Below are 18,547 nucleotides of genomic sequence, written 5' to 3'. Positions count from 1 at the left end.
ATCCACCGGGCAAACTGCCTGTAGGCAGTCAGCCTGTATCGTCTAGAATGAGAATGAGAGACCGCAAATTTTAAATGAACATGACAGCTTGATTTGTAATTTATCACTGATGAAAATGATGATTGCGCAAGGTGAAGCAACAAAACAAAGAAATGGGGGAAGAGGTGCAACAAATTTCTATGCAGAGGGTTGGATTTTATTCTCCCCCCTAACTTTTCATATGAAGTACACCCTGGTTCTCATTCAGTAATGGTGCCCTCCCTCGTGTTGATTGTGTGTGCTGCGAACGCATGGAAACAAATGCATCACAACAAGCACATTTTGAAGGTACTACAGCGCAATTGTAGTCGCGGAATGAATGAACGCCACTTGGAAGTTGTAGACCAAGTTATTGGAGCCCAAAATTATTACGTGTGGATGTCCGGGGCGTCCACGAGGCTTGGCCGGTTCGGCCGGAATGCGTAGTAGGCAATTTCCAGCGCGTGGATGTTCAGGCAGCCGTGGAGGTACGTGGGGCGGGCTGTTATGCAGGAATCGCCCTCCGGCACCAGGGCGTCGACTTCGGGCACCTCACTGCAGCACACGGACTGCAGCCCGTCAGTCATCGGCCGACAGTGGCCGCACTGGCACCTGTGGGAAATGGACCGCTGCACCAGGCCTACATGCAAAACACTGCCAGTGCTGGCTTCCGTGGCCAGGTCGCGGTTCCATTTAGTTACGCTCTGAATCGCCGTTTTCCAACATCGATCTGCATAACAGGTTCAGCGAGCAAAGTGAACTCATGACGTTAGGCATACATGGAGTTCACCTCGCGCAGTACAGCGTTATAAAAACGTTGCGGCGGGTAGCGCTTGCAACTGCAATGATGCCGTTACGATTGGACAAATAATTATGAATTTGTATGCTATCGCCACCGCAGCACCTACAAAACGCTGACATAAAGCTCTTACAATGTTTTTCAAGACAGCTTACCACTCCACGTTTCTGACGCATGCGGCCCTGTTGTCTTCAGGGCTGTCGCTTGCATCGGCGTCGCTTTCGTTGGTGCCGTCTGAATCGCTGCTGCTTGCCAGCGGGTCAAACTTGAAATGGTACCCATTTGCAAGTGCCGCCGCATCTGGCAGCTCTTCAAGTGGCGAAAAATCTTCCACGTCGCTCGACGACTCGTCGCTCGACCCGCTTCGCGACATCGTGCAAACCACGTGCGCGACTGTAGCAGACGAACAAGCGCTGGTAGAGCGTCACAGGTTTTCGCCCACCCACGTGATAGCGCCGGCAGTGTTGTGACGTATATTCGTGCGTTTTGGCCGCCCGTGCTCTCCGGGCAGGAAGCGCTGGCAGCCGAGGACGGCAGTTTTCACAGCCTTATATTTCGGTATATATCGTGCGCTCATGTGCTTTAACCACTGTTTCGTGGTTGTTAGGCCAGTAGGTCTCGATCTAACCAATAAAAACATGAAGTAAAAATTTGGTGTCAGTGCTCCTTTAAGACGACTAGTTTCGTTGTAATGACTAAAATGACCCACCTTTACAGCGATGCATCCTTGAACTGGTTTCCCTCAAAAAATGCAAAGAGTATTATGAGACAATGCACGCTTATTTGAAGTAGTCCTTAATTCTGCTCTGATGCAAGCAGCGCAAACTTAGTAGCATGAAGGACTTCCTGTGGACTGATGCAGTTGCCATGGAGATTTTTGCCAGAATTTTGCGTTGCAGAGTTTTTGTATGCTGTCAGTGAAGATTGAAGTGTTCGTTTCCCCGACGTCCGGTGCCGATCAGGAACCCAATCGCCCGGGTTCCGGTTGATTTGGCAGGAGGCTCACAGGGGGCGCAGGGGAGGGGGGGGGGGGGGGTGTTGAAGTTCTCGGAGAGGGTGGCCGAATTGACGAACTCGAGGTGTTTGTATTTGACAAAGAGAAACGAAGAGTTTGTATACAACTATCTACATTAGAGTAACTGGATACGTGAGTAACAAAAAGGAAAAACTTCAAACTTCAGTTAGATGCTACAGCTCCAAGTGCGCACAATTCACTCGACTCGAGAGCCTCAACTCCGTGCAACTATACTACGCTCGGAGCATTTACAGACCGCTCGAGCGACGACGAGGGCCGGGACTCTGTTACCGCCGCAGGACCCGTCTAGTTGCCAGGTAAACAGCTGTACCCTTAACTTCTGACGCAATCCTCAAGTCTACCTCTCGCATAGGGGCCTCACAAATCCCAACCTAGCTTCAACGGCCGAGGCTCTTGTCTCGTCGGGAGCTGCCTAGCTGGGAGCTCAGACAAGAGCGCTTCTTAACGGCCAAGATCGGCCTTATAACACCTCGGTGTTACTCTCTCTCAGTAACGCCCCTCTAGCTTTTGTACACGCATCCCAAATTCACGTAGATAGACAGCTGTCACTCAGTCATTTGCCGAATATTCAATTAGGCACCGCCACCTTGGATCAAAAGCCTGTGCGCAGGCGAGCAAGCACGCAGTGGTGAGTACACATGATTCCGAAGGGTTGGGGGTGAAAAGCGGCGGCTACCGAAAGGCAGCCGTTCGTACGGTGGCGTGCGACAAAGGTGCCTCGCGGGAAAGCCGCCGCTGCCGTGCAGTCAGGCGACGACAATTACCCCTTCGCTGTCAGCTACGTGCACAATCCTTGGAATTTGGTGGGGCTGAACTTCTCTTTGCCCCCATGTCAAGACTGTATGAATGCTGTTTCTCCTGTGCAATAACCGCGAATGGGCCCAACCAGCTTGGAGCCGTCTTACGTTTAGTATCCGTGTCGAACAACAGAACCGTATCACCAATGAGGAATGTTTTGTTAGGCATGGTTCTTTTGTATGCCTGCACATAGCTGCCCTGGTGCGCACTTGCCGTGAGCCCTGCCACTTCCGCCGCTACCTCTAGCTGCTCACGCAGCTGTTTTAGATGTTTTGCGGCCTCCTCTTTCAATGTGCCCGGTACAGGCAGTTCGCCTGTCCAACTGTGCTGGAGGGTCGCCACCGGTCCTGTGGGGTTCAGCCCCAAGAACACAATTTTGGTGCACTTTCTTTCAAACTCGTTTATTTGACACTTCTGTATACAAACATGCTTAGAAAAAAAGATTATTCTCAAACAAACAAGGGAAGTGCGGGAACTTGGTTGTCCCCGATCGGGGACTGTGGGACTCAACGGTGTGAAAGTCCATGACGCAGTTGCGGTTTTGCAGGCACAGAAATATACCGCACTTCAAGCACTTCACTCTTGATTTTCCACTGCAGCCTGGATTGCCGCACCTGTTGTGGGATCCAAGCTTTTGGTGCTCGGGAAAATGCCCCGTCATATTATACCGGACATCATCAGGGGGGAGGGCAGTGACCTTGCCTCTCTTCGTTGCACTTGCTTGCGCCTCTTCCTCATCACTGTCGACTTCGGCCTCTCTCAACTTTTTGGATCGCGGCGCCGTTTCTGCTTTGATCAAAGCAATGGCAATGTCCATTTTGAACGTTAGGAGGTCAAGCCTTTGCTGCTTCGGTGTCGCACTTTGCTCACAAAGCCTCTGGTACTCAATCCGCCCATTGCAGCAGGCCATGTCGAGCAATTGTGCAAACACGCGAACCGTCCACTTCTTTGTTCGCATGGAGATGCGATAGTACGAAACAAAACGTTCAATCAGGTCAACTCCACTAATGAACTGATTGTACTTCGCTACAGCATCCGGTTGCGGCGCTTTGACCGTCTTTTTCTCGTCTTTCGACCATCTCTGTCAGCTTCCTCCTGGTGCAACGCCGAATGCACTGGGCAAAACTAGAACGGATTTATTGTCCTTCCACTTGACAAGGCACATTTTGCCGTCACTGCGTACCTTGCAGTCTGAGTCTCCCCGCTTCATGTGCCGGTCTTGTGACATTGCAAGTGCCACACCTCCAGTCCAAATGGCCTTCACTGTTCCGGTCAGAAAGATACTTTCTCCGACCAGGTGCTCGGCAATCTTCACGCCTGTGAAATAGCAATCGGTGAAGAGGAAAGTATCTCGATCCCTTTTTAGTGTTTCAACAAGGTTCTTGATGATACTTCCTCCAAGTCCAAAACCCACTCGCAGGCGTCGCTATCATAAAAAGCAAATGTAATGGCGCCACTGTAATTAGCAATAAAACGTGGGTAATGCGACGTACGCTGTGCGGCGATTCATGCGGGGCGTGGATACTTTGGTGTCCTGAGTGTTGCTTCGAACAGTACACATCACTGATCAATAAGCCTCTAACTACAAGAAACACCTTTACAATATATTTTCGGCGTTAGCCAACTTTGCTATCCAACTAAAGCGTCACCGCGGTTACTGTTATGGGTGGAACACGACAGCGTCCGACATGTTCCTTGTAATTGGGGACCTTAGACTAACATCTGAGCATTGCCTCTGTGTAATTGAAGCATATGTTGGGCTTTACTTGTGTCACAAAATTGCGCGAGGTAATTTAGTGGCCGATGTCTCGGACGGGAGGAGCGACAAACAACTCCCCCCCTGGATACGAATAGAGGATGTGGTTCGGACCTGCTAACTGGCGATAGGTCCACGCCTGATTGGCCGCTGGCGTGAGGCACGAGACGGGGCACGCGATAACAGTTTCAAAACAAAGGACGTTTATTTTCTTCACATTCACAGGAAATTGAAAACAGACAGACAGAAGGTTTGACAACTTAATAACACACTGCAGTTGACACCCCGTCGGGGTCAGAGCTGCCAAGAGACCGACTTTGAGTACATTGATGAGAATGAATGAAACGGTACTCGCCGTTACGAGCCCAAGAAGGAGGCGACAGTAAATGATGGGGATAGTAGAGTGTACAATAGGCGGGGTTGGAGGCTTCCCCCAACTGATAACAAAGGCCCGCGAAGAACACATACATCGTGGTGCTCTGAAGGAGGCGGATAAGAAGCCCGTGCGGTCCACTTAGAGAAATACAACAGAGGAGACGATTAGAAAGAGTCTGAAGGAAAGTGGAGAAGGGGAGAACGTCTTAGCTGCGGTCCGGCTGGTGGTCTCGCCGGGGTGACGTAGTCTGTTGGTCGTCTGTGGTGGGGCGCCGCTCATCAGCGACGCAATTTGGGCGAACCTTGGCCACGCACTTCCACCTCTTTGAGGCACTCTTCGGGGGCCCGGAGTTCACCGTCGTCGTCGCTCGGCCTCCCCAGCACAGCCCTCAAAGCCGACGCCGCGTCCCGGCCGTCTGTCCTGCCACCGCCAGTTCTCAGCCCATTCTCCCCGCTATAGTAGGGGGTGTCTATCCGGATCTGAGCTTCTGGTAGAGTTTTGACAGTGCGGTCCGCCAAGTGGACCGTCCAACGCTCCCCTGTTAACTGTCTATCGTCCACGAACCCTCGGTTGACAATGGCGCTATTGCAGCCCGTGTTCCGTAGAACTCAAGCAGTTCTCACCCCGATGCGGCCTTCCACCACCGGCAGGGCTGGTGCTCTTGGAAACCTGCCAACGCTGTCGACAGGGATCCGCTTGCCATCATCAAATCCCGAGCACCCATCCTGCCAGCAGATTGACACGCTCCTTGCAGCAACGGGGACCACTGTTCTTCTGCTCTTGTCGCCCTGTGTTTATCCTACATTGGGCCGCCACGTGCCCCGGCTTGGAGCATAGGTAACAGCGTACCTATGTAGGGCGCTGATGGACGATGCTGTCTATCGTACGGCTCGTGCCTGCCTGGGTCTGTGATCCTTCCCACCGGGGGGTCCTCCCGCTTCTGCTCTTCCCTACCAAAGTTGTTCAAGTTCCGAGCCATTGCGTAGTCGTCAGCCCTTTGCATCAACTCTTCCGTGTCCCGCGCCTTCTTCTCCTTCAAGAACATTGACATAGACGGCCCGCAGTTCTCCAAAAACTGCTCGGTCAAGAGCAGACTTTTCACCCCCTGGTAATCCTTTCCCGTCCCGGAAAGTTGCTGCCACCTTTCCCAATAATTCTCCAGTCGCGTGAAGAACTGCGATGGAGTCTCGTTGTCTCTCGGGGCTTCCCCCCTGAACTTCTTTCGAAAGCCTTCTTCCGTGAGGCGGAAGCAGAGAAGTGCCCGCTTGACCTTGTCATAATCAGCGGAATCGGACGCGGGCATTCGTCCGAAAACGCTGAGAGCCTCCCGTGAGGCAAGTACTGAGCGTCGTGGCCCACTGACTTCGGGGTCACTTCTGTGCCTCCGCGACACGTTCGAAATGAGTCAAATAGGCGTCCAGATCGTCGCCCTTCTCATTAAAAGCCGCCATCAACTTGTGCAGACTAACCGCGGGCAGTCGTGATGCTGCCGCGGTATCATTCAAATCGCCCCCTGCACTGCCGCTACTACTAGCCTCGCTGCTCGTGCGCAGGAGTTCTATTTCTTTATCCATTTCTAGCACCCTCTGTGCTGAGCACTCTTTATTGCGCGCCGCGCGCTCCTTTTCACGTGCCTCGCGCTCCCTCTCACGCGCCTCGTGCTCCTTCTCACGCTCATCTTCCTCTCGGCGCCTTTCGCGCTCTGCAGCTTTATCTTCTCTCAAAAATTCCTGAAGGGCGGTCTTTGAAGCCCATCTCTACCAAGAGCAACTATACGTTCCAGATCTGCCATTCTGTCTGATGCGGAAAGAACACTTATTTCGTGCTAACCTATGACTCACGCCCTGGGCCAATCGTAGTTAGTGGTCCTGCTGTGGACGCCAGTTTGTCACAAAGTTACGAATAGAGGATGTGGTTCGGACCTGCTAACCGGCGATAGGTCCACGCCTGATTTGCCACTGGCGTGAGGCACGAGACGGGGCACGGGATAACAGTCTCAAAACAAGGCAGATTTACCTCATCCACACACACAGGAAATACAGACTGACACAGACAAAGAAAACGAAGCTCGGCTTAAGAAACAGGCGACCGTAACACGAGGGGAGGAGTAAGGCAGACAATAGGCGGGCTGGGGAGCTTCCCCCAACTACTCTAACAATAGGCCCGCTAGACACACACACACACCCGTTCACACAACACGGTAGACTAAGAAAGGAAGATAATCAAGTCCGCCCAGTCTACGTTGTTGCGTGGGTTTGACTCGGACGGTCCTCCGCACGCGGCTTCCGTGTATACGGGCCGGTGTGAGAGGCAGGCAACACAAAGGCAACCGTCCAACAAGCAATGGCGGGGTTTATTGTGCGAAGCCCGGTACCCCTTCTTCTTGCTCCGATGTGGCGGCGGCCGGAGCCGTTCGGCTCGTGACGGGTTCACCCGCGTATGAAGTTCGCGTGAAAAGGGAGGAGGGATTCTTCGCTGCTGCGGGAAGTGTGATTGTTGGTGCGACCTGTGGCTGACAGTGGCATCCTGTGTCACTCGTGATGAGCGCCTATTTGTATGTGTGTTGCAGCTTTGCTGTTCCACAGAAGCAAGCAGGCACACCAGCTTTTAAGACGTGGGAATCATGATGTGTCTGCATATGTCGCACGTAATTTTCTGCTCTAATTGTGCCTTCTGTCGGTAAACAGCACTTGATGTCCATGTGCTTTTTCTAGGGATCGTTGTAAAGGTCCCTGGTTCGTTCCCGGGTTTCGGCACCAAAGATGTCGCGGAAGCTACCGCGAGTCACGGCCCAGAGCCCTAGACGGAGCGATACGTGTTCTCCCGCCCGGCCGTACGGCTCGTGACGTCACTGCGTTCTCCCCCGCGCCCCATTGGGCCGTCTGGACTCGCGTGGTGCATGACGTGAGGTGACGACGTTGCCTCCGGGCGAGGAGCGATCGCCCCTCCGTGCCCTGCGCCGGTGGGTGCGGGTTTCCGCTATTACCCTTTCTACACTCCTCCTCCCTTAAGACTGTCACCACCCCGGTTTCAAGATAGTGTCCGAATCCAAGATGGCTAGCATTCTAACCACCTTAGGCTAAGCGGTTTCGCCTACCTTTCATTCCGCCTCCAGCTCCTCCAAGAGCTTCTGAAGGCGGGCTGCGTGCTCGTCCGTGTCGTCGGGCTCCCCACACCCCAGGTCCAGCATGTCGGCGTCCCCATCGCTGGAGGCGTTTGCCTCCTCGTGCTGGGCAGGGGCCGGCTGCAGGAGGACCGCTTCGCAAGACGGCGACCCCTCGCAGAGCCTAAGCGCCTCGGGATTAGGCCTGGCCGGCGGGGCCTCCGCCACCGGTGAGCGGCCTGGTCGGGCCGCTGGCACCCCTCCCTCCTCGGTGGGCACACCCGGTCCGACCGTGTTGCCGCTGCCCGCCGGCGGGGCCAAAATGGCGGCCCGGTACGCGGGGTCCCGCTGCATCCGGGCCCACACGGCAGCCACGCTGGTAGGGTCGCCTCCGTCCTCCAGGTCCGGCCCGTGCCCCGTGAGCGCCCGGTGCTTCGTCTCCGACACCAGCAGCACCCCGCAGTCGGAGCAGTAGGTGGCCAGCGCGTCCGGAGGCACGACGCCGTTGGGGAAGCGGGCCAGGTAGTCGCGCGGCGTGTGGCCCCGGTCGACCCCGGGGACGAGCTCCAGGGGCAGGCTCGGCTCAGTGCGCAGCTGCGCCTTCCACGGAGCCGAGCTACAGTAGCCACGTGGGGGGCTACTTCCCTCTTGGGCCACCCACGTGGCCACGCTGCGCTTCTTCCAAGGCTCCCCGCTGCCCCCCGGGGCCGGCTGATGTCGAGTGTGCTGCGCTGGGCCGCGGAAATTGCCGTCCCGCAGCGGATCTGGTTGTCGCGTGGGGCCCGTGGAGGGTGCTCGGGCACCGCGGCTCTCCCAGCTCTGCCGTGGCGCGTACGCCGGCGCCCCTGGTCGCGCTGCCTCACCAGGTCGTCCCATGTGGCCGTTGGAGCGCCTCCGCCGCCGCCGGCCCTCTCCGTCCTCTCAAACCACGGCCGGTAACGCGCGTCCCGGCGGTGTTGGTTGAAGTTGGGCCGGGTCCTTCTTCATGGGCCTCATCTTGCTGGGGGGTGGTGTCGGTGGGCAGTTTTCCATTTCTGCTTCTGACCGCTCGGCCGCTGCTGCGAGACTGATCCCGCGGGTTGCGGGCTGGCCGTTCCTTGTCTTGCTTGGGAGGCGTTCGCCGCCAGGGGGTCACTTGGCCCGCGATTGGGTGATGACGTTGCAGGCTCCTCCCTTATTCCCCAGCCGCCCGAGTGCCGCTCAACTGCCGCGGGCGATTTCGCCGTCCCCGTCGGGTGTTGTAGCATGAGGGGCCGCTGCGTTCGCGGGGGGTGCTTTCGCTGGGTCCTGCTCCTGCGATTCCTCGGTGCTGCTTGCCGTTTCTTCCCTTTGGAAGTACGGCTTAAGCTCCCCCACATGAATGGGCCGAGTGATCCGACTGGTTTCGGCCTCTCGAAGCACATAGTTAAGCTGCGGGAATTTCTTGGCCACGACGAATGGTCCGACCCATTTGGGCACGAGACTGGCCGCGAAGCCTGCGTTTGCGTCGCTGAGTGCGTGGTTCCGTCTCAGCACTGTGTCGCCCGTTTGGTACTCCACGTTTCGGTGGGCGTGGTCATAGGTGACCTTTTGCACTGCCCGAGCCTTCTCCCTGTTCTGGTTTGCGGTTGTGATGGCAGTTGCCAATCGTTCCGCAGGCGCCGCGCGTAGTCGGTGACTGCCGTCTGCGCTTCTTTGTTGTCGAGCCGTTTGGCCAACACTGTGTCGGTAGGCGTCGGTAGCTCTCGCCCGAAAGTGAGGAAGGCTGGTGTGAAGCCGGTTGAGCGGTTCTCGCTTGTGCGTAGCGCGAAGGAGATGATGTTGAGATGTTCGTCCCAATCGCGGTGGGTGCGCGCGTAGGCACCGAGGAGTGGCTTCACATCCCGGTTTTGGCGTTCCGTTACGTTGGCCTGGGGGTGGTAGCAGGATGTGGTTTGCTGCTTGACCCCCATGACGGCGCACGAGTCCCGAAAGACTTTCGACGTAAAGTACGTGGCATTGTCGGTAATGAGCTGTTTCGGGAATCCGTACCGACAAAACACCTCGGACAGCTTTTGCAGGATTTCCTGCGCCGTCGCTTTGCGCAGCGGGTAGATTTCTGCGATTCCGCTGAAGTGGCATGTCACCACGAGCACGTACTTGAACCCCCGTTTGCTGCGCGGCAGCGGGCCCATCAGATCGCACGCTAGGATTTCCCACGGCTTTGTGCTTACTATGGGGTGCAGCAGGCCCGGCGGTTTGCCTCCCCTCGGCTTGCGCTCCTGGCAGACGTGGCATGTACGTACATACTTGCACACCTGGACTTTCATGCCCGGCCAGGTAGCGTACCGACAAAGCTTTTGCCATGTCTTTGGTGCGCTACCGTGACCGTCTGCGTCATGATAGTGCTGCAGCGCGGCCCGTCGGAGTCCGCGAGGAATTACGGCCTTAAAGCACTGGTCTGAGTCGTCTTTTCCTGGCCCATATTTCAACAGCACTCCATCGCTATCCAGCAGGAAACTGTCCAGCTCACCTGCGACCATACCGGGTGCGCTCGGGCTCGCCCCGCCGGCGCTGTGGGGTTCTGAGTTTTTGCTGAGGCTGGCGACTGCTTTCCGGCAAAAGTCGTCTGCCCTCTGGGCCCGCAGCAGCTCCGTCCGGCTGAATGCTACCTCTAGGGGGACCCTGGTTCCCACCATGTGCGCCTGCTGCACGCTTTCGGGTCACGTATGCTCCCGCGCTTCGCTGCGCTTTTCTCTCATTGAGAGGTTGGCGCATTATAGCAAATTTGGCTGCTGCGCCAATAAAATTCAAATTAATTCAAATTCATTAATTCATTCTCCTGATTTACCCGGGAGACTCCCTATTTCTTACCTATTCTCCCGATCGTACGGGCACAGCCATAAATCTCCCGATAAACGGCCCCAACACCATCTCGAAAAAAAAAAAAAAAAGAACGGCGTTATGCAGCACAGCCGCATTGCGATTGCCATCACGATCTGGGTAGCTAGCCGAAGTCAGGTTGGAATCCAAGCCGTTTGTGTGCACGAAGTGTACAAGCCTAGCTTTGTTGCGAACGCGTTGCGTTTGCTTGATATGCTAGACATCGCATGTGCTGCATTAATAAAAATGCCCCCCCACCACTGTGAAGTCCCCAGGTTGGCAGGTATGTTGGTCTGAGCATATCTCAGGGATGCCAGTTCTTTGAAACATGGTGAGGAGAGCCTTGCAGGTGGCCTTCGCCGTTAGCGATTGCAAGCACACAACCTCGGGCCAGCGTGTACGAAGATCCACAAGGGATAGAGCATACTTGTGGCCCCAACCTCACATTACGTTGAGCGGCCCGATTATGTCTACATTGACCACCTGAAAGGGGTGGTCTGGCCTCGTTAGGGGACTAATCGAGACCCGGTCACTTTGTCGTCTGTCTGCTTGAATTTGGCAGCCATGGCAAGTTTGGCAGTGGTTCGATACGTCTGCCTCTTCTAGGCCAGGCCAGAAAAGGCTATACTTTATCCTAGCCTTGGCCTTCCTGGGGCCCAAATGGCCTCCCCATAGCGACTCGTGTGCCAGCAAGAGCACCTCCTCACGTCTGTCTGATGGCAGCACGAGCTGCCTTTCCCTCTCACCGGTTACGTTATCTCTCTATGAAACAACGATCCGCCACAAACGAACATGCCCACATTCCTTGTTTTGGCGTCGGCCCACACTTTCTTTAGGCTCTCATCAGCTAGCTGGGACGCCTGCAACTTTGCCCGTGGGCCTTCAACTTTGGCTGCATCATCATCCTCCACGGCGCTATCGGGAGTGGCCTCCCCAGCAATCTCACACACGGTAGCAGCCGGTTCTGTGCTGGCGCAGGCGCTGACGTCACAGTCACCGCCAGACGAAGCGCAGGGCGTAGTGGAGTTGTACCTCTCTAGGTTAGGGTTACATTCTGTCAACAGCTCCCAATCCTCCCGCGAAAGCAAGCAGTGTAATCCTTTGGCAAGACTATCGGTGACTGCACAAAATGGCTGCATCTTGGGGCTCCCGACCACCGATGTAGGCTGCTTTAAACTCACGGGCAGGCTGACCACTCTTGCGTTGACCAACTCTCCAAACGCCGGCACTAGCGTAATAACATGACTGTAACTCGACTTGAATGTAGGTCGACCCCCCCAAAATTGCATCTCTCAGAGAAAAAAAAAGTGAGCGCATTTCACACAAAGGCAGTTTATTCACATGATTGCTGAAGATCACTCATCTTCGCTGGAGTCGTCCTCACTGGGGCTGCTGCGTCATAGCTGATGCGGCCCCACAGCACGTCATCATCAAGTGTGAGTCCGCACTTTGCGAACGACCGCACCACGACATCGCGTGGTACAGCCGCCCATGCAGCGAGAACCCAGCCACACACAGTAGCCAGGGAGGTCCTCCTCACACACCCGCCTGGGGTAAGTTTGTCATTTCGAACGAAATGCACTCGTATTCGCAGCGCAGGAGGTCCTTAAAGGGCTTGTTGACCCCCATGTCGAGAGGCTGAAGCTGACCTGTCAAGCCACCGGGGATTACGAGCATGTCGGTACGCTCCTTCTGGAGCACCGCTTTCACCTTGGCGGTGAGGTGGCCTCGGAATGAGTCCAACAGTAGCAGGTTGGGGATGTCCTTGAGGCATGCCCCCGGCCCCAGAAGCCACACCAGACAGTACCACTCCACCACCATGTCATCCGTATAAAGCCCTTCGCATTCGCCCGTACCACAACGCCTTTGGGAAGTACAGTCTTTGTCAAAATTTTGTGGGCCACGGCGACCGTGGCCGGAGCAGGCGCGCAGCCGAGCAGGGGCGCTACGCTTGCCACTGCTGGCTGGTTACGCGGCTAAAGAGAATGAGGGGAACTTTCTCGCTTCCTTTCGTAGCGCGATAAGTGCAGTGAGGCAGGTTTCTCAGAGCAGGCGCACTTCGCTTCAGCGCAGGCACTTCGCGCAGCTCTTGTCGCGCCGGACACACTACAAAAGCAAGAGCAAAAGTTCCCCTCGCTCTCTTTAGCCGCGCAACCAGCCGACAGCGGCAAGCGCAGCGCCCCTACTCGGCCGCGCGCCTGCTCCGGCCACGGTCGCCGTGGCCCACAAAATTTTGACAAAGACTGTACCTCTTTAGGCATCGTCTTTCATTTGAACACGATGTGTGGGCGAAGCTTCGTGCCATCCGCCAAGCATGACAGCATCACCGTAAGACGGAGCTTTTCATTGCCCGTCGTGAGTAGGTGCACATCGCGTGCACCCTTCATGCCCACTGTCATATTGCTGGTCATGTCAAAGTACACGGGAGTTTGATCGGCATTGCTGATTTGGTCAAGCAAGTACTGTTGGGTGTCGCGCAGTTTAAGGATGTGCGTATGGAAGGCGAAAACCTTCTCCTCGTATGCGGCCAGCAACTTTTGTAGGGAAAAGCCAGCCCTGTTCATAAATTTGGATGCCCAAGCCTGGCTGGCTTTGAACAAAGCCCTTGGTATCCCTGCCTGAGATGCGTAGACACATGCTTGTTGAGTGATCATCTTACAGGTGACCAACAGCGATTGGTCGCGTAGATCGGTCACGTATTCCACAAGCTTCGTCTCCAGCTCCGGAAAGCATCCATTCTTTGGCCTGTGAAAGCTACGGCACTTGGAGTCGCATGAAAAGATTTCCTCGCGGTGAAGCCGCCACTGCCGCACCACACGTTCACTGATTCCAAACTTGCGCCCTGCTGCGCAGTTGTTCATTTCCTCGGCATGGAGAATAGCAGCATGTTTAAATGCTGCTGCCAACGAGCGCGGAGAGTTCTTGGGGCCCGGGGAACCCATGACGGATGGGACCATTCAGCACAACAGAAGCACGCGGTGACTTGGCTGCCTACGAAATCGTATCACAAAGAGAAGCTGTTTTGTCAGCTACCAATACCCCCCACACGGCGGCTCTTCTATCAACTTCTACTGCGCTCGTGGTGCGCGCAGTAGATGTTAAAATAGAAAATATAGAAATAGAATAGAAATAGAATATAAGCACGTGGAATAATCATCCTGTGGGTTTAGCGGAAAACTTTATTCGCTAATATGAGAGCACATTCGCTGCGAGATGACAACCATCGAAGCAACCGGCAGTCGCCGCACCAAAAAAAAACAACATTGCGGCTGACAGAAGCGGCCGCTCGCGATTTCCTTTTACTCGTGAATACCTTACTCACATTCAAGAAGCGTTTTGCTAGTCTCTAATAAACAAAATGAGTTTTACCGAATCCCTTGAATCAATGCACGACGCTGACGTAGCCACAATCATATGAATGCCAACTTTCAAAGTTGGAGTAAAGATCGAAGTGGTTCGTTTCCCCGAAGTCCGGTGTCGATCAGGAACCCAATCGCCCGGGCTCCGGTTGATTTGGCAGGAGGCTGGCAGGGCGATGGTGTTGAAGTTCTTGGAGACGGCAGTCGAATTGACGAACTCGAGGCGTTGGGGTTGATTAAGTAAAACGAAGGTTTATATACAGCTATTTACAGTAGGATAACTGGGTACATGAGTAGTAAAAGGAAAAACTTCGAGCTTCAGCTAGACGCTAGCTCCGAGTGCGCAACAAATCACTCGAGCTCCTCAACTTCGTCTAACTGTCCTATTCTCGGAGCGTACACAAACCCGCTCGAGAAACGATGGCCGAGACCCTGTCTCGCCGCAGGATCCGTCTAGTTGCCCGTTCCGGCGCTGCACCCTAAACTTCCGACGCAATCCTAACCTTTATCCTAGGCGGCTCACAAATCCCAACCTAGCTTCAACGGTCGAGAATCCTTGTCTTGCCGGGAACTGCCCAGCTCGGCGCTCAGACAAGAACGATTTCTAACGGCCAAGTTCGGCCTTATAACACCTCGAGATCACACTCTCTCGGGAACGCCCCTGTAGCATTCGTACACGCGTAAGGGAGTGCCCAAATTCACGTAGACAGCTGTCACTAAGCACGCCATGGAATATTCAATGAGGCGCCGCCATCTTTGGGTCAACGGCATGCTTGCAGACGAGCAGGTGCGTGCGACCCCGCGGGGTGAGAGCGAAAGGCGGCGATGGTGCACTGTGCCGGCCGGGGCGCGTTAACAATGGTGTCTCGCGCAGCGCACTTCGACGCCGGTAATCCCACCACCTCCGCGCGTCTCGTCGACGGTTCCCAGAATCTGGGGGCGCCGTCTGCTTTCTTAATGGGGGATTATCCCTGTGGTATGCGGTGGGCCAGACAATCCGTCTCCCATGCGCGATGTGACGAATTGGCGACGGCTGTGGCGTAGAGTCCACCGTGCTGGGCCCCCAGACAGAGTGGCGGGTTCTCACACACGCAGCCCGGGTGCCTGGCCGCTGATCTCATAAGTGGACCTTACAGTCGGCATCACCTTTATCGACGCCAGAATGTACGCAATGGTAAATTAATACACCACGCTTCGGCTGTAACCATGGGAACAAGGGTGCAAAGCTGCCCCCAGCTCGTAGCACCGCTGATTTCTGATTTATCTTGCCATTACTAGCGGTACACGGTTCGATTTCGCTTCTAAGTCCAACAATGGATTGTCAAATTTGAAAAAAAGGGTCGACCTACAATCGTGTAAATACGTTCTAAGCGTACCCGAAGTCTGCGTAGCATCCTGTGGAATGAGGCTTTCTCGGAACACTGTAAGTTCGCTTCCCGTGTCGACAGTTGCGGTAACTGTCACGCTTGCGCATTCGGGTTCCACATGCTGTAGCCTCGACTTTCTTAGCTCATTGATGTTCCGAGGCAACCTTACCTGGGTGACCAAAGTTGTCTGACCACCGCCAGTCGGACCGGCACCTCGGGTGTCCTTCGTGTCCTTGGCTCGACCGCTCTACTCCGCGCATAGCTCGGCTGTTGCCGAGGAAGGCGGGCTTGCGTCCCCTTGTTCCCCTTGGCTGTGGCCTGGTGCATTGTTCTGCCAAATCCTGTCGGCTCCGCCAGTAAAGATTGAAGAGTTCGTTTCCCCGAAGTCTGGTGCCAATCAGGAACCCAATCGCCCGGGCTCCGGTTGATTTGGCAGGACGGTCCCAGGGCAATGGTGTTGAAGTTCTCGGAGAGGGTGGCCAAATTGATGAACTCGAGGCGTTTGTATTTGATGAAGGGAAATGAAGAGTTTATATACAACTGTTTACATTAGAGTAACTGGATACGTGAGTAACAAAAAGGAAAAACTTAAAACTTCAGTTAGATGCTACAGCTCCAAGTGCGCACAAGTCACTCGAGAGCCTCAACTCCGTCTAACTATACTATGCTCGGAGCGTATGCAGACCGCTCAAGCGACCACGATGGCTGGGACTCTGTTCCTGCCGCAGGACCCGTGCAGTTGCCCGGTACACAGCTGTAACTTTTGACGCGATCGTCAAGTCTGCCTCTCGCTTAGGGGGCTCACAAATTCCAACCTAGCTTTAGCGGCCGAGACTCTTGCCTCGTCGGGAGCTGCCTAGCTGCGAACTCAGACAAAAACGCTCCTTAACGGCTACGTTCGGTCTTATAACACCTCGGTATTACTCTCTCTAGTGAACGCCCCTCTAGCTTTCGTAGACGCGTCCCAAATTCACGTAGACAGCTGTCACTCAGCCATTTGCCGAATATTCAATTACAGTAAAATCCTGCTACAACGAAATTCACGGGGTGCGCGCGAAATTTCGATGCTGCGAAAATTCGTTGTGAATTTTTTTTTTTTTTCGAGAAGGGGTGCGGGGGGGGGGGGGGGGGGGCTGATTCCACATTAATACTAAACTTGTTACGACACGCTCCACTGAATAGGGCTCCGGACGTACCTTTACTATGCTCCGAATTTCCGTACTCACGTGCTCTTCGTTGTCCGCCTAGTAAGAGAAACGGCCGCGACTGAACCCGAGTCCGCGTGCACAGCAACACAGTAGCCTGGCCGGAACCACCTCGATGAGAGGTAAAATAAATATGTGCCACGTGACGCGTATTTGCAGAAAAGTAGTTTCTAACGTCATATACCTGACTTTTACCTGCGTCCGCTTTACAGGAACATGCTTTTCGCAATTTTCCAGCAATGCCACTGCACTGTTGTCATGAACTGTGATCGTTATTAAAGTGAAAGAATTCTTTAATGCCAAAAATCGGTGATTTTCGCCTGCTTCCGCTTTGCAGCAAGCATGGGCATAACGCGGCTTTCGCACTCGATCAGCAAGGCCATTGCGCCATCGTCCTCATTAACGCTGATGATGCGCCTTATGGTGTTGAAGGCTTCCATTACTTCCAATGTAGTGGGTGCGGGCTCAACTTGTGCGGCAGCTTCTTCGTCCTCCGACGAAGCACTATCCTCTGCGCGGACACTTTTCAAAATGTCCTCATCTGTCAGTTCCTCGCGCACCACCACACGAGTCGGCACCAATGTAGTCCTCGAGGTCAACGTCGGCAGGCACGTCTCCTGTCTCCCGCAGTGCAGCCCACGCATCTGCGTAGTCGTCAGATGGCGACTCGTACACCTCGTCCTCATCCGCACCCGACGTCTCAGAAGCCTGTGTGGCGAAGCCAGCATGGTGGAAGCAATTGGTGATTGTTACGCCACTCGTTGCGCACCACGATGCAGCCAGCGCTATGAAGAGATCAATCTTCACTTCACAGCCTCTTCGAGCATTAAGCACAAGCCGAATGACGCGTTTACGGTAGGCCTGCTTCACACTTTCGATGACCCCTTGGTCGAGGGGTTGTATGACTGAAGTGCAGTTGGAAGGGAAGAACTTCAACTGCACATGGTCCAGCTCGATGTCCTCGACGTTGTGGGTGGAGATTTGTCTAAGAGGAGACAAACCTTCCGGCCTTGTCTACCCATGTCCCGGTCGAACGTTTCCAACCACTCGCCGAAGATAGCTCGGGTCATCCAAGCCCGGCTATTGGCAACGGACTTCACTGGTACGGCCTGGTTTCCTTAAAGCAGCCTGGTTTGGCACTTTTCGCAATGACCAAAAGCGGCTGTTTGTCGGAACCGTCCATGTTCGTGCATAACAGGACGGTTACCCTTTTCTTGCTTTGCTTGCCTCCTTGGCAGCGCGAACCCTTGAAGTCCAAGGTTAGTGCTGGCAGCATTTCGTAGAAAAGGCCAGTCTCGTCAGCATTGTAGATGTCTGCTGGGGCATAGTCCTTTAGGATGCCCGCAAGACTGGCCGACATCCAAGCTGCTGCACCGTTGTTGTCTGCGGACGCGGACTCTCCTCACAAAACTTTGCTGACGATCTCGTGGCGTGCTTTAAATCGATTAAGCCAACCCACGCTGGCCTTAAAGTCGTTGATGCCCAACAAACAGGCATAATCAAGCGCATTCTGATGCACGACGTCCCCGCTTAGTGGTATTTCTTTCGCCAGGGTCTGAACAAACCACTTGAAAACAGCCTTGTCCAAGTCCTCGTGAGCCGGCTGTGTCAGTTTCTTGGACGTCGCCGCTTCCCCGAAGCAAGAGCTGCTGTTACGGCATCCTTGTTTTTCAATATCGTTGAAAGCGAGCTCGCGGGAATTCCGAACTCCTCAGCGATGCGCATCTTCTTTCTACCGCCATCGGCCTGCGTGATAATTCGCGCCTTATCTTCAAGCATTCGAAATTTCCTTTTTCTTTTTTTTTTTTGTTGGCGACAGCATGCTGCTCGGTCGAGAAAAAAATGGCGAATAAAAAGCTTCTTCGGTTGCATACTGGGATTGGATTGAC

General features: G+C 54.7%; 1 protein-coding gene across 1 annotated transcript; it reads right to left on the bottom strand.

The window, feature by feature from the left end:
• Positions 1-407: 407 nt before the first annotated feature.
• On the bottom strand, positions 408-1,190 carry LOC144148252 (uncharacterized). Its single transcript, XM_077679817.1, has 2 exons — positions 973-1,190; positions 408-630 (listed from the first exon to the last, which is right to left on the bottom strand). Exons 1-2 carry the CDS (start codon positions 1,188-1,190, stop codon positions 408-410), a joined length of 441 nt encoding a protein of 146 aa, XP_077535943.1.
• Positions 1,191-18,547: the final 17,357 nt, after the last annotated feature.

This window comes from Haemaphysalis longicornis, unplaced genomic scaffold, assembly GCF_048455015.1.
Source record: "Haemaphysalis longicornis isolate Haplotype H1 unplaced genomic scaffold, Haemaphysalis longicornis Haplotype H1 scaffold_8, whole genome shotgun sequence".
In the NCBI taxonomy this organism is placed as follows: Eukaryota; Metazoa; Arthropoda; class Arachnida; order Ixodida; family Ixodidae; genus Haemaphysalis; species Haemaphysalis longicornis.
The sequence above is the reverse complement of the archived record's forward strand: the minus strand, read 5'-3'. Positions and strand labels throughout refer to the sequence as shown.

Coding starts and splice junctions, on each gene's coding strand:
- LOC144148252 (XM_077679817.1), bottom strand. CDS start 1,190: ATGTCGCGAAGCGGGTCGAGCGACGAGTCGTCGAGCGACGTGGAAGAT. Junction 631..972: donor TGCGTCAGAAACGTGGAGTG/GTAAGCTGTCTT, acceptor CATTTCCCACAG/GTGCCAGTGCGGCCACTGTC.